This window comes from Oreochromis niloticus, linkage group LG4 (genome assembly GCF_001858045.2).
Source record: "Oreochromis niloticus isolate F11D_XX linkage group LG4, O_niloticus_UMD_NMBU, whole genome shotgun sequence".
NCBI classification, from domain to species: domain Eukaryota; kingdom Metazoa; phylum Chordata; class Actinopteri; order Cichliformes; family Cichlidae; genus Oreochromis; species Oreochromis niloticus.
Window position 1 is genome coordinate 10235691 of NC_031969.2, and position 13016 is coordinate 10248706.

Sequence of the window (13016 nt, forward strand, 5' to 3'; positions counted from 1 at the left end):
GTTCCCTCACTTTTCTGTTTTTTTTTCTTCTGTGTTACTATTTCAGCCTCCTCTGACTTGCTCCCAAGTCTCAGCTCCCTTCATCTTCCCGTGTTTCTTGAGTCTGTATCTTTGTGTCTCTGCTGCTGCCTGACTTTCTCTCTCTTCTGCTCATTCTGTCACTCTTTCCCCTCCTCGTCCCTCTCAGCTCTCTCTCTCTCTCCTACTAACAGCCTTTCTGTCTCTTTTTTCCCCTGATCAAAGTTGCACACGACTGCCACACACACTGTGCTAACGTAACCACCCAGTCTGACATCACTGGCAATAATAAACTGTTTCCAGAAATATCTGCTGTTATGTTTTCCGATCAGTTTGCTTGTTGTGGATGCGTTATGTCCGCAGTGTTTGTGATTTTTGGTTGTATGTGTGAGAGGGAGATGTCCCGCCACATTGTAATGCCTTGTTACACGCCCAAAAGAGAGCTGCGACAATAAGACATCAAACCGTCCGCCCGTGTGCTCCCGACACACACGTCTCGCGTATGTCTTCCTGGGAAGAAAGTCGTGCTCTTAAAGCAATAAAAAGTCAAGCACGTAAAATGGAACGGGGAACGGAGCGAGCGAGTGGTGAGAAAGTGTCGACAATGTGTGACATGAGATGTGGTCCTGAAGGGCCCGAGCTGTCAGTGCAGAGGCCCCGTGAGGAAGGCAGGTTGCCAGGCTGCCTGTCTATTTCTGCACGCTGACATGGTAGCGGGCTGGCTGACATGTGGTCATACATTGTCAGATAGATGCAGACCTGCTGATGGACAGAAAGATGGACAGATTAGATGGAAGAGAGTCAGATAAATTACAAGCTTACAAACCCTGAGAGCTTGAACCCAGGGGGCCTCTAATGGCTCCTAAACAGGCAAAACAATCAGCTGTTGGCTGTTTTCAGAAGTCATAAAGGCATTTTTGTAGCCAATTTTAAACCTGGAGGTAGTTAAGACTTTTGACTTGAAAGGTTTGAGTGTTAAATTGTTTGATCGGCAATGCCTACCACTGATTCGGCCACTGCTGTCACGCCTTCTCTAACATGACCACCGAACACCGAAACGCTTGCTTTTTTCCATGTTTGCATGTTTGCTGATTGGATCATTTTAGTAATAATTGGGTGGTGAACATCTTTACACCACCCAATTAATATTAAAATTACACCTGCTCCAACTTTGAACTGTAACCTAAGCCAAAAAGGCATGAAATCGTTACCAAATGATGCTCCAAAATGAATCCTTGTGTGCCGTGCTTAAGGACAATCCCCTTGTTAAATCCAGCATGATGAAGTCCTGAACCGCTGAACACGGGAACTTAATGACTGGTCATTAAAAAGAGATAAACACTGTGCACAAGGTTTATTGCTGGGAAACATGCACCATGAGTAATCAATTAATGATGACTATTAGTCATGGGTTTATCATTATTAAAATTGAATATTGTAATGGATTTTATTGCTAATAACAGCAGTTTAATATCAGTGAAACTCATTTTCATAGCAGCTGTGTTTTAATACATCCAAAAGAGCCTAACAGTAAGTTAACGCCTTTTTTTTTTTTTTACAAAGATTTAACATTAAGAAAATATTTTCACATTCACGCAAGTTATTGTCAGGTTTTTAGGATACCTACAGGAAATTTAGTGTTTGCGATTTGCTGCCTGCCACCAGGCTGTTTACATTTTTCAAGCGACTCTAGACCAAATGAGAGACTTGTAAAATCGAGCGCTGTCCTCATCCTCGAGAATGCTTCGAATAGCTACAGAGAAGGACGTGGTGGAGGAACGACAGGTATCCTGGCAAACAGCTGAATGGGCTGATGGGCACTTGGAAGGGCATCGGGAGAGATGGGCATGGAGGCACACAGACAGAGAGAGACCTGCAAATAAATGTTCCTAAACATTTGACAGATTGTCAAATGCGGACAGGACTCGGGCAGACAGAAGGACAGATAAACAGGCGTGCGGAGAGTGCAAAGGCCGACAAACAGACAGTACAGAACGTACTTTAGACAGACAGATGGACAAACACAGCAAGGTGATAGACTCTTAGTCAGTCAGAATGGGAGTGCTATTCATCTGCTCTCTGAGTCACTACGTAGTGTATGCTCTGTCTCTTGGAGTGTGTTCAAAGCATGTACACTCTATATATCCTAGCAGACTGATCCCCCTGTCTCCCCGGTTTACTTTCCTCCATCTGTCCGTCTCGCTGTGTCTTCACTTTCCTCCGTAGAATCACTCCTTCCCTTCTCACCTCCCTTTAAAACAAAAACCCCTCATCTACCTTCTTTCTGCATTTCCTCTAAACGATCTCTCTCCTCTTCTTGCTTCCAGGCCTGCTCTCTGTCTCCTATGATGAATGGGACTACGGCTTAGAGGCGCGGGTTCGCGATGGTGTGGCGATCATCACTATGGCGACTTCTACCATGATGATGGACCGCGGGCCTCACACCCTCTTGAAGTCTCAGTGCCACGGAGCTCCTGACAGAAAGACCCCCATCTCAGGCAACCCCAACGAAGTGCTCAGGTGAGTGAAGGTGGAGAGGGCGTAGCATGTCAAAGCACCATGATCACACTTAATGGACCTGGGTGAGCAGTCTCAGTTAGTTTATCTGGTTTGATTGGCACTCATAGTATTGTACGCAAAGCAATAGTGTGACATTTAAATGTACGATTCGAGGGTCTTTGTTGTCATTATGCAAGGATAACGAAATTATAGTTTTATTTTCATTTTTCTACATTTGTGACACAACTTCCAGTGATGCTGGAAATAATTAGAGTCAGTCTGCCATCAGTTTACAATGAATGGAGTCGAGTTGGCAATTGCATGCAGTCTGTTGCGGTGATTAGTGAAAATCACAAGTCTGTTGCTGTCTGCATATACAGAAATTTGCATTAATCACAAATTCACATTAGCCACTTATACTCAGAGTCCAGCCAGAAACAGAAATTCATGCCCCTTTACTGTTACCTGGACAAATACCTGTTAGTTAACAGAAGTCTGAAATTGAACTATGATCTGGCACATCTTCATTCAGTTCTCAAACCGCAAAAAAACTTTTAAGCAGCCAAAACAAAAAGATTAAGTAGTATTAAGTGACATCTTGGATCTTACTTTTATTAATTACTGAGCTTCTGGTGGTGCGGTTTGCGTTCTTTATCAATAAGCCTGCTTTCCCATAAAACGTTCAGCTCTCTGCTGGATGTTGCCACTTGCGCGCTGCTTGAATATGTCATTCTGCAGCAGTCTTGGTGTTCTCTAGGAACCACGTTCCTTTTCCTTTTGCTTTCTGCCCTGCAGCAGTTCAGCACATATCTCACAAAAACCAGCTCTGTGGTGCAAACCATACACTTCTGTACAATATAGAAGAAATGCCACAAAGCACTGGTCATGTTTGTTTAAAGCTGTTTATTCACGCTAATGTGTCCGAGTTGATGTGGGAGTCATTTGTGGATGTTGCTTTAAAATCGCAACGTTCTGGTGGTCTAACATCCCCACGATCACCATGGCACCGTCATCACTGGTGCAGCAGATGTTGCAGCACGCGCGTGCAAACACGCACGATAGCATCTCCATCCCCTGCATGCTGTGATCATCCTCCCCCCACGTAATAATACCCTACGCGCACAAACACCCCCTTCACATGCTGCCATCTTCAGGAAAACCGACCCCACCCCTTCAGCTGTCCGTCCCAGCAGCAGGCCTTTTGAACTGGATGTGAAGCCTAGCGTTCGGCTGCGCTTTGCTCTGCGCGCTGCCTAATTGGTCCCAATGGCGTTTCAGTCGGCGAACACTATCCCCTGTCGTGCTGCGCTCCAGAGCTCAGCGCAGCATTATATTCAGTGGCGGTTTCACCCCATCCGCCACTCTGCGCGTCTGCTGGAGATAGATGTGCGTGGGTATGTGTGTTTTTATTGCCCTAAAGAGAGACAAACTGTCAAGGAAAGCCACACGTGCATGTGTGCACAGGTGTAGTGCAGGGCAGCATATGTGTGTATGCTTGCTAAAGAGACTGTCAGTATCGCTTCAGGACACCGGTGGCAGATCACAGACACTCGCACAGAAAACGAAATGCACTGACCCCTTTTGGCTGATTCAGACAGATGTATAGATGCATAAACAGTCTTTTTCTGCCTTCTCCTGCAAGTTTTCTGCTGATTGCAAGCACGCATACATCCCGAAATACTCTTCTCACGCTCATAAGACGCCAGAGAAACCTGGAGCCTACTGTGGAAACTCGGGCTCTTCTTTTGGGATGTGTGTAATTTTTTTGCTCATGGTCCGAGCTTAACTGCATCCTGCACAAAGGCAACAAAGCTTTGTTGTCTGTTCCAGTCTACTCTTTGGATGTCATTTCAGCCCCTGCCTGTTGTTCTCTCCTTTCTGAAGCTTTTGCATTTGTTTCACCGCTGCTTACTGCTTTGAGATAACAGTGGAGTTTATGGCAGCTGCTCTTGCCCCAGAATACACCCCCCCCTCCTCTCTCTTCTGTTCATGTATTTGCCTCGCTGTGGTCTGCTGCGCACTGCTTTGTTCTTCTCAACTCTGCTGTGGTCTCTCTGCCGCGTTCTCTCTGCTCTGCTCGGCTTCCTCGTAACTCTGTCCTCTCGCGCCCCGTAGTCTTCTGTTTTTGTTCTGCCCTGCTCTGTTTTTTTTTTTCCTACATCTGCTCTGCTTTGTTCCACTTTTATTCTGTTCTGTGGAGGGCTGCTCTACCGTTTTATCTTCTCACACCTCCTCGCCTTTCCTCTTGTCTCCTCTCCTCTCTTCTCTAGTGATTTTTCCTCTCATCTCTACCGTTCTGCTCCTCCCTAGCTGGTGCCTGCGCTGCAGACCTGCAGTTTTATAATCAACTTAGCTGTGTTGTTGATTAGATCAGTTGCAAGCACTGCTAAGATCCTTCGCCCCTTTTCTGCCTTAACTAAATTTGTTTGGTGATAACCTTTGTCTTCAAGTGTTCAATCAAGAGATTAGCATTTGGCCTAGAGTCTATATATTAGAAAGTGAACGAACGCCTAGTTGCCCGGCTTGCGTGGCTGCTTGGCTGCATGGACCGATGCCCTCCCGCTCGATTCGTTCACTACTAAGTGAGTCAACGAATGAAAGATGGATGGAAGGCAGCTCAATCAAAAAGCTCTTTCCTGCGTCTGGGAAGCCTTACATTCTGTCTTCTCTCCAGTGAATACAAACTCCATTTGTAAAAATTTCAAGCAGACCTTTAAAGTAAATCATTAATAAATCAAGCAGGGGCACGATTAATTCTAAGCTGTCGAAAATGGCATTTAGCAGCTAAACCTGAAAACGAAGCCTTCATCTCTAAAGCTCAACATATTAAGCTGGAAAAACATCCATGGAAAATGGACCAATCAGAAACTGCGGCGATCAATATAGGTCCGGAGCTTGCCCCACAGCTAAGTCACAATCCACATGTGCCAATCTGAAACATTTAGGTAAATAAACTAACTATTAGTGCTATAAAATTGGGTGCTTTAATGTTTACACACACAAGCTACAGATTTTACTTTTAAACCCATATTTTTACTGTGATCTACGGTGGCCCTAAGAGGTCAAACGTACTTAAGAAAACAGCAGCAAATGGAAAAGTGCCGCAAAACACACGAAACACAACAGAAATATAAAAATACACAGCAAAAGCTCACAAAACCAAAAACAATCTCACAAAACACAGCAGAAGTGTTTTTAGGGACACAAGAACGTGACGGACCAGCTGAAGAAGTGACAAGCTAACAGTAAGCAAACATGCTAACAGCAAACATGTATCTACAGTATTATATGACAACACGGATGAATCCTCTGCTTCTTTTCTCCGTGCGATCCTTTCTTAGGTTCTGGTACATTTTAAACCACGGCCACTGCAGATAGCCTACAGGGTAGAAGTTCTCCAGTTGGGGATCTCAGGTTTAAAGAGTGGTAGCGAGTAGCGAGAAGTACCCGTACCTTGTTCTTGCTTTAGATATATTCCACAACATTTTTTTAGGACGTCTTTGAAGGGCGTGGTTAAGAATCTGAAGCAGATGGTGAAGAAATCAAGCAAGGCCGGTGGCAGTTATCCATTTTTAAACCTTCTTAAAAGCCGAAGATTATATGGAAATACGTATGTCCCAAAGTACGAGTGAAAAATTTGTATTGTAGCTCCAACACAAGTTGGTCCAGCTTGTGGATTATACACGAGTTAGGTCAGTAAGAGATGCATGGGGAATATGTAAATTGAATCTAGTTTACATTTCAGTCTGCTGGTGAACGAGGAAGATTGGCTCTAAGGTCACGGTCATCTTCTCGAATTTATAAGCCATACATTAGCATTTTCTTGTTGGGCCCTCAGTGCCTCATAGAATACCACAAGAGAAGGACGCGTCACTCCACTAAGTAAATTAAGTCCATTGTAGCCAGCGCTGTGACATTCCAGCTAATTCTACAGCATGAGCCTGACAAATGAAGATAGCAGGAAGGGGAAGAAGAAGAGAGCAAAGCACAGAGGAGAGGGAGGGACAGAACGAGGGAGAGGTGGCAGTAGAGGCCAGCAGCGAGCAATACACAACAGTGTGAGAATCATGAGTTTGACAACACTGGCCCTGACCTTGCCAGGCGTGGACAGGTTCCAGATGAGGTTGGTCTTGGAAAGGTGTCAAGTGCTTTTAAGCTCCGTGGGCATTTTTGAACTTCTGTGGCCTCAGTAAGGCTTTCAATATGGGGTATATATATATATATATAAATATATTAAAGTATATACACGTGTGTGTGCGTCAGTGTGTTGGTGTGTGTTTGCACGTGTGCTCTGGATACAGATCAATCTGCAGTTGCATTTTGACCCTGTTGCACTGAGAAATGAGTGTGTGCCAATGGCGTGTCCGTGTCCGACTCGGTGTTTGCGTGTGTGTGTGAGTCTGTGGAGCCCAGCTGGATGTGTGTGTTTATGGGGCAGGCAGTGGGAGGTGGCAGAAAGGTACCTGTTTTTGATGGGGCTTGATTGGAAGTAGGTCAGGAATCCTCTCTCCTCTTTCTTCCATCTCCCGTCTCTCCATCTTTATTGCCTTGCTCCTCCTAAATCTTTTCATCTGTCCTGTCACTAAATCTCTTTTTGTCTGCCACGTTTATCCAGTCCTCTGCTTTTCTGTGTTTCTTATTTTATCTCACATAATCTTTTCCTTTCTCCAGTATTTTTTTATTACATCCTTCCCGCTCTTTTTCTCCCCTCCCCTCTGCTGCATCCCAGCTTCACCTGCCTCCTTTTTGCTGCAGGCTATTATAATTTTCAATTTGTATAGCAGTACAGTACATAGGTTTGTCTTTTAAGGCTTTTGAAGTTTTATTCCAAAATGCTCTGAAATTAGAAAATCAAGAGGAGGAGAATATTGCCTCAGGTATCCATTATCTCTGCAATGTAGACAATCCAGTCTGTTCGAGGGCTAGCGCTTTAAAGAAATTTCACTGTAATTAGTTTTAATTAAGTGTTGTCAATCATGTGTCAAAGCCACATATTGATGTCCACGCTTCTTCCCTCTGCTCCCATTAGCGCAGCTTTGTTTACACGTTCACTCGTCATATATGGATGCAGCTGAATGTATATAGTCACACCTCCCCTCGCATTCACACATTATACCCCAAGTGTGCACGCAACAAAGCTTCAGTATGTTTTTCTACCTCAGCCGCACGGAGCCATACAAGGCTTGTTATCACTCTCAGTATAGATCCCTCCTCCTCAGATCCAGTGATTACACTGTACCACAGTAATTGCTAAGGAGTGTAATTCATAATTAATTCATGTCAGGGTTAATTTATTAAAACTGACTTATCAATATTTTACACAACTCCTCCATTATTCACACAGAACATGCGCTAAAACCTATCTGTGTCAGGCCATGGAGTTAGCATGGGAAGTGTTCTGCTGCGTGCTGTGTTGTTGTAGTTTGTCTTTAGATAAACCTATGCATACAAATGGATTCGCTGCATTGTGGTTCACGCTGCAAAAAATATGAGGCGTTTCCTGAATGTAGAAATCGTTTTCTGTAGATTTGATTGGAGTAGTACATGTTGGACTCCGGTCAGTGTTACTAGCTCTTGTTCGCCAGGTGAAGACAGCTGCTGCTGTTTGAATTTTAATTCACCTCTTGTACAGCACAGCTGAGATACTCTCCTCCGGCTCGTGCAGGAAACTGACAGGTTCAACAGGATATCGAAACATGCATTTTAGTGGGGAAGGTGGATGTGATTCTGTCTTATTATGCTAGTCACACCTGCGTATTCAGATTCCTACCATCCACATAACCTTATACCATCTCATGACACATACAGTAACTTATGGAAAAGCAGGGATCGGTTTGTGTTCACATTACAGGAAGGCAGTGATGGTGACATGCAATCATCCTGTCACCCAGCTTTGGAATAACAGTCTCTGCATGCCTGCAGCTCTAGTCTTTATATGCCTCTGTGAGTTTTGCTGCAGAGTAAACTGCATGGACTGTAAATAAAAGATGGAGATAGCCACCGTGAGTTATCCACTGTCTTTTAAAGATCTGTTTTCAAGCCTACATTTGAGCCATTTTGTCCTTTTTCATCTTGGTTCTTTAGAGACAGAAGTGACCATTTTTGGAGGAGAGGACAAATACCTTAGTAGTCACAGCCGGTTCTCACTCCCGAGGCGTAACATCCTGATGATTTGTCACGTCCCGCAGCGTTCCTGAGGAATAATGACGGTCCCACGGTAACACACGTTCTAGCCATGTATTCCAGCCCTAACCATAACCATAACCTTATCCCACACCTTAACAAGCACTTTAATGACATTCAATAGTGTTTTCTAAAGCAATTTAAGTAAAATGAACGAACGTGTAAAGATTGAGTCCAAATGGTTCTCATGTTTCCTCATTTTTCCAATCTCGTCATTTAGGGACGTGTTTGGTGCCCGGAAGCGTAACTTGTTGACGATTTGTCACCTAGCCTCAAATATTACGGTTTGGGAGTGAGAACATGTTGGTAGTTAGCTAATGTTAGCATACTGCATCCATGGACTGTACACCGATCAGGCCTCTGACAGGTGAAGCGAATAACACTGATTATCTCTTCACCGGTGGATGGGATATATTAGGGAGCATGTGAGCATTTTGTCCTCAAAGTTGATGTGTTAGACACAGGAAAATTGAGCATTTTTCACATCATGTAGATGCGTGTGTGTGTTGCTTACCTGGAGAACACCTGACACCAGGATGCACTAAGGGAAGAAATAAAACTGACGGAGGCAGTCTGTTGCTTTGGACAATGTTCTGCTGGGGAACCTTGGGTCCTACCATCCATGTGGATGTTACTTTGACAAGTACCAACTACTTAAGCACTGTTGCAGACCACGTACACTCTTTCATGGAAATTGTAATAATGAACCCTGTCACAAAATGGTTCAGGAATGGTTTGGGGAGCACAACAATGAGTTTGAGATGTTGAGTTGACCTCCAAATTCTCCAGATTTCATTCCAATTGATCGTCTGTGAGATGTGCTGGACAAACAAGTCTGATTCATGGAGGCTCCACCTCACAACTTACAGGACTTAAAGGATCTGTTGCTAACATCTTCACCTTGAGGGGTCTAGTGGAGTCCGTACCTCGATGGGTCAGGGCTGTTTTGGCAGCAAAATCTGGACCAACACAACATTAGCCAGGTGGTCATAATGTTATACCTGATTGGTATATAGGTACAACACACAGACAACTGTTAATTTAGTGCTAAGTTCCATACATTTAAAATACTACAATTTTGCTTGGCAAAACTACACCACACAAACACCTGCACAGAAAGCCATTTTAAATGTCATAGTTGCATTAAAATGCTCCACAGGGCACCAAAAACATGACCCAAAGCTCAGTTCAGTGACCAGAATGTGCTGAGGTGACGCCTAGCACACCGCTTGTGGCTAATCACCTGTGTAGGTTTACAGTCAAAGCAGCCACACCCCTAATTTTGAGCCTTCAAAACCTGAAAAGGCTGAGTAATAGGAAAAAAATTGTCTGGTACAGTTGTTATAAACGGTGAAACTGGCTACGGAAACCAAACATATTTTTTGTACCAAGCAGGAAATATACTTTTTTTCTGCTGCAAGGTTCAACTTTAACAAGGGACCCTATGGGGATTGACTCTCTTTCTTTTTCAGTCTCAAATGGTCTTTGAAGGATCTGCACTTCTGCTTTGGCTTCATTTGTCACTCCCAGAGACTGCTGCTTACTAAGCTGTTATCACTGTGTCCGGAGATGTATGTCCAGTTTTATTATATTTACAGGAAGTTCAGAGAATGTGCTTGAATGAAGAGAGGACACAGATTGCTTTCCTGTAAACACAGAAGTTGCAGGATGATGCGGGGAAGAGAGACATGTTGAAATCTGCCTGTACTATGACCCATCCCCTCCCCCTTTTTCTTTGAATCCCACCCCTCTCACTCTCTCTGCGTCTCTTTCCCACCCTCTGCGAGATTACCGTTACCATAGTAACAGTGGTTGTGGCTGCTATGGCAACACACATATGCTTGTGTTTCCTTGCTGTCAGTGTGTAGGATGCTCACGTGCACACTCATAGACACACACACACACACAGGCTCTGAATTGCAGCATGTAACAATAGCTTGCTCAGTAAAGATTAAAGGGACCGCAGCGTCGAGTCATTTTGTAAATGGCTTATGATTTATGCAGCAGATTCTATGCACTTTGTATCAGTGCCAAGGCTCTACAGGAGCGGCTGTAAGCCGGACACATGGGGCTGCATGAGATGGTGTGATCATCACAGCCCATTGAAAATATCAATTTTTGATAGAGAGGAAAGAATAAGAAAGCTGGCATTAGAGTAATTGCTGGATTACATAAGTCATTTCATCACAGCTAGATAGATAGATAGATAGATCCCATCAACATACCATCCTCTACATGCACACACTTTCAGATGCAGTATCTTTTGCCATGTATTTATTCATCTCCATATATATATAGCGTGCATGCTTTTGAGGTAGAGTGTTTCCATGGAAACAGTCACAGAGCAGGAAGGCTAGGGGTGAGGGAGTGAAATAGTTAAGAGAGAGTGTGTGTGTGTGTGTGTGTGTGGGATGACAGTGAAGTGAATTCGAGTTCATCTGACATAAACATTGCTGTCCTCATGTACATGCACTTACACACTCCCACGCACAATAACCATACCCTCTGCATGAGGGTAAGGCACTGCTGAGTGTGTGTGTGTGTTGTTTTAGTTGCAGGGAAGTGAAATTATTCCACCTGACACACACTTCTGACACCCGATAAAAACTGCATTGCTCATATGTGTGTCCCTTCAGCTCCAGGAAAAATTCATTCCAAATTGCTCATAGATTTTAAATTGTGTTCGAGCAGTTATTTCAAATTGTATATTTAGTGAATATTTAAGCTGTTTGGTTGTAGATTTTTTTTATATCTCTCTGTAATTATCTTATGAGGAGGACAATGGATAAGCTGGATTTTAATAATGTTTTTAATCACAGTTCTCATGGCTGTGTTTGGCAGCCCTTCATGCAGAAATCTCCCCCCAGACAGGAAGACAGAGAACATAATTTAGCTTAAAGACTGAAAACAGAGTGAAGCAACTACCCTGACTGTGTGAATAAAGGTAAAAAAAAAAAATAATAAAAAAATCCACCTGCCAGAACCTCTAAAGCTCGCTAATGAGCCGCTTTTTTGAAGCATACATTTTCAGAGTGTGGTCTGAGTGCTGTTTCTTGGTCAGAAACAGTAACTTGCATGGCAAAAGATTTCAGCCCAGAATGACTGCTATTTTAAAATCACTTGTTCATGCGCTTGTTGCATGTGTTCATATGTAATGTGCACTGGATTTGGTCCTCGACTGTGTTAGACAGCAACCCTTCGACTTGATTACGATTTGGGTCTCTGACAAAGAAGACAGAGAAGCAAAATTAACCACAGAAGGAAAATCCTGCCAATGGTGTGTGCTGCCCCTCGACAACAGTCACAACAGTTTCTGTTTTTTCTTCTCAAGGTTGTCTCTTGTGCTACAGTCACCAGAGGGAGAACAGTGGCTAGAGACTGTAGCACAACCACAGTTAAGGCCGTAAACAAAGAACTTGTAATCACTCGCAGTTGTCGTCTCCAAAGCGACTTTGGCACATTAAGATGATGACAAAATGACAATAAGACGAAGTCAGTCTGCTATCAGTTTGATTGATCGCGGTCGAATTGGCAGTTACATGCAGTCTCATGCAGTGTGATAAATTAGCTTACAGAATTTCACATTAATTAGAAATTCACATAAACTAATTACATTCAGAGTCCAGACAGAACATGAGATAGATTTGAGACATTCCTCCACAAATAGAGACATCGCTGCGGCAGGATTGTGATTTAACTGTAAAGTGATTAAGGAGCTTGGCAGCCTTGCTTTTATATAAGAATAAAACCAGAACACAACTAGCCGAGTCTCCAATTGAAAAGAGACTGGTTGCAGACTTACTCAGATTGATCGCAATGTGTTGGGAGTCTCTCTGCAAACTTAAGCCACTCTGATCATTTTCATTGCACTCACTCTGCTTTGACAGTCCGATCCTGTGAGATGAATTCACAGTGTGCGCACTGGTAAATGTCACAAAAAAAGCATAATCCTCGTCCACGCTGACCTTAACCGTCACCTTCAGGCACTGCAGATTCATCCATGTAAAAACTCCTGTTTGCTTCTAATATTGTAGTTGCAGAACCAGCTGTCATTACCAGCGATGATCGGAGACATGAGGCTGACTCAGTTGGACACAGATGTTCTTAAATGATGTATAAGTGGTGAAATTGCAGACTGTAACAGAGAGACTGATCTAAAAAGAAAATAGCAGCTACTATCAAAACAATCCAGAGATAGGTACATGTATAAGACTGAATGATAAGGGTCAGTCTTCAAAGTCTGATTGATATCATTTTTAATTGTTTTTAATGCTGGAGATGTAGAATTTTTTTCTCACACCTTGTACAACGTGTGA

The 13016-nt window shown here is 43.5% G+C and overlaps 1 protein-coding gene across 5 annotated transcripts in view; it reads left to right on the forward strand.

Moving 5' to 3' along the window:
* grin2ba (glutamate receptor, ionotropic, N-methyl D-aspartate 2B, genome duplicate a) overlaps positions 1 to 13016 on the forward strand; it is a 136771-nt gene that overhangs the window by 80432 nt on the left and 43323 nt on the right. For all 5 annotated transcript variants that reach the window (XM_019358152.2, XM_013270153.3, XM_025906790.1 and 2 more), the window contains exon 7: positions 2346 to 2538. In XM_019358152.2, coding sequence (XP_019213697.1) covers positions 2346 to 2538 — 193 coding nt within the window. The remainder of the gene's footprint in view (positions 1 to 2345; positions 2539 to 13016) is intronic.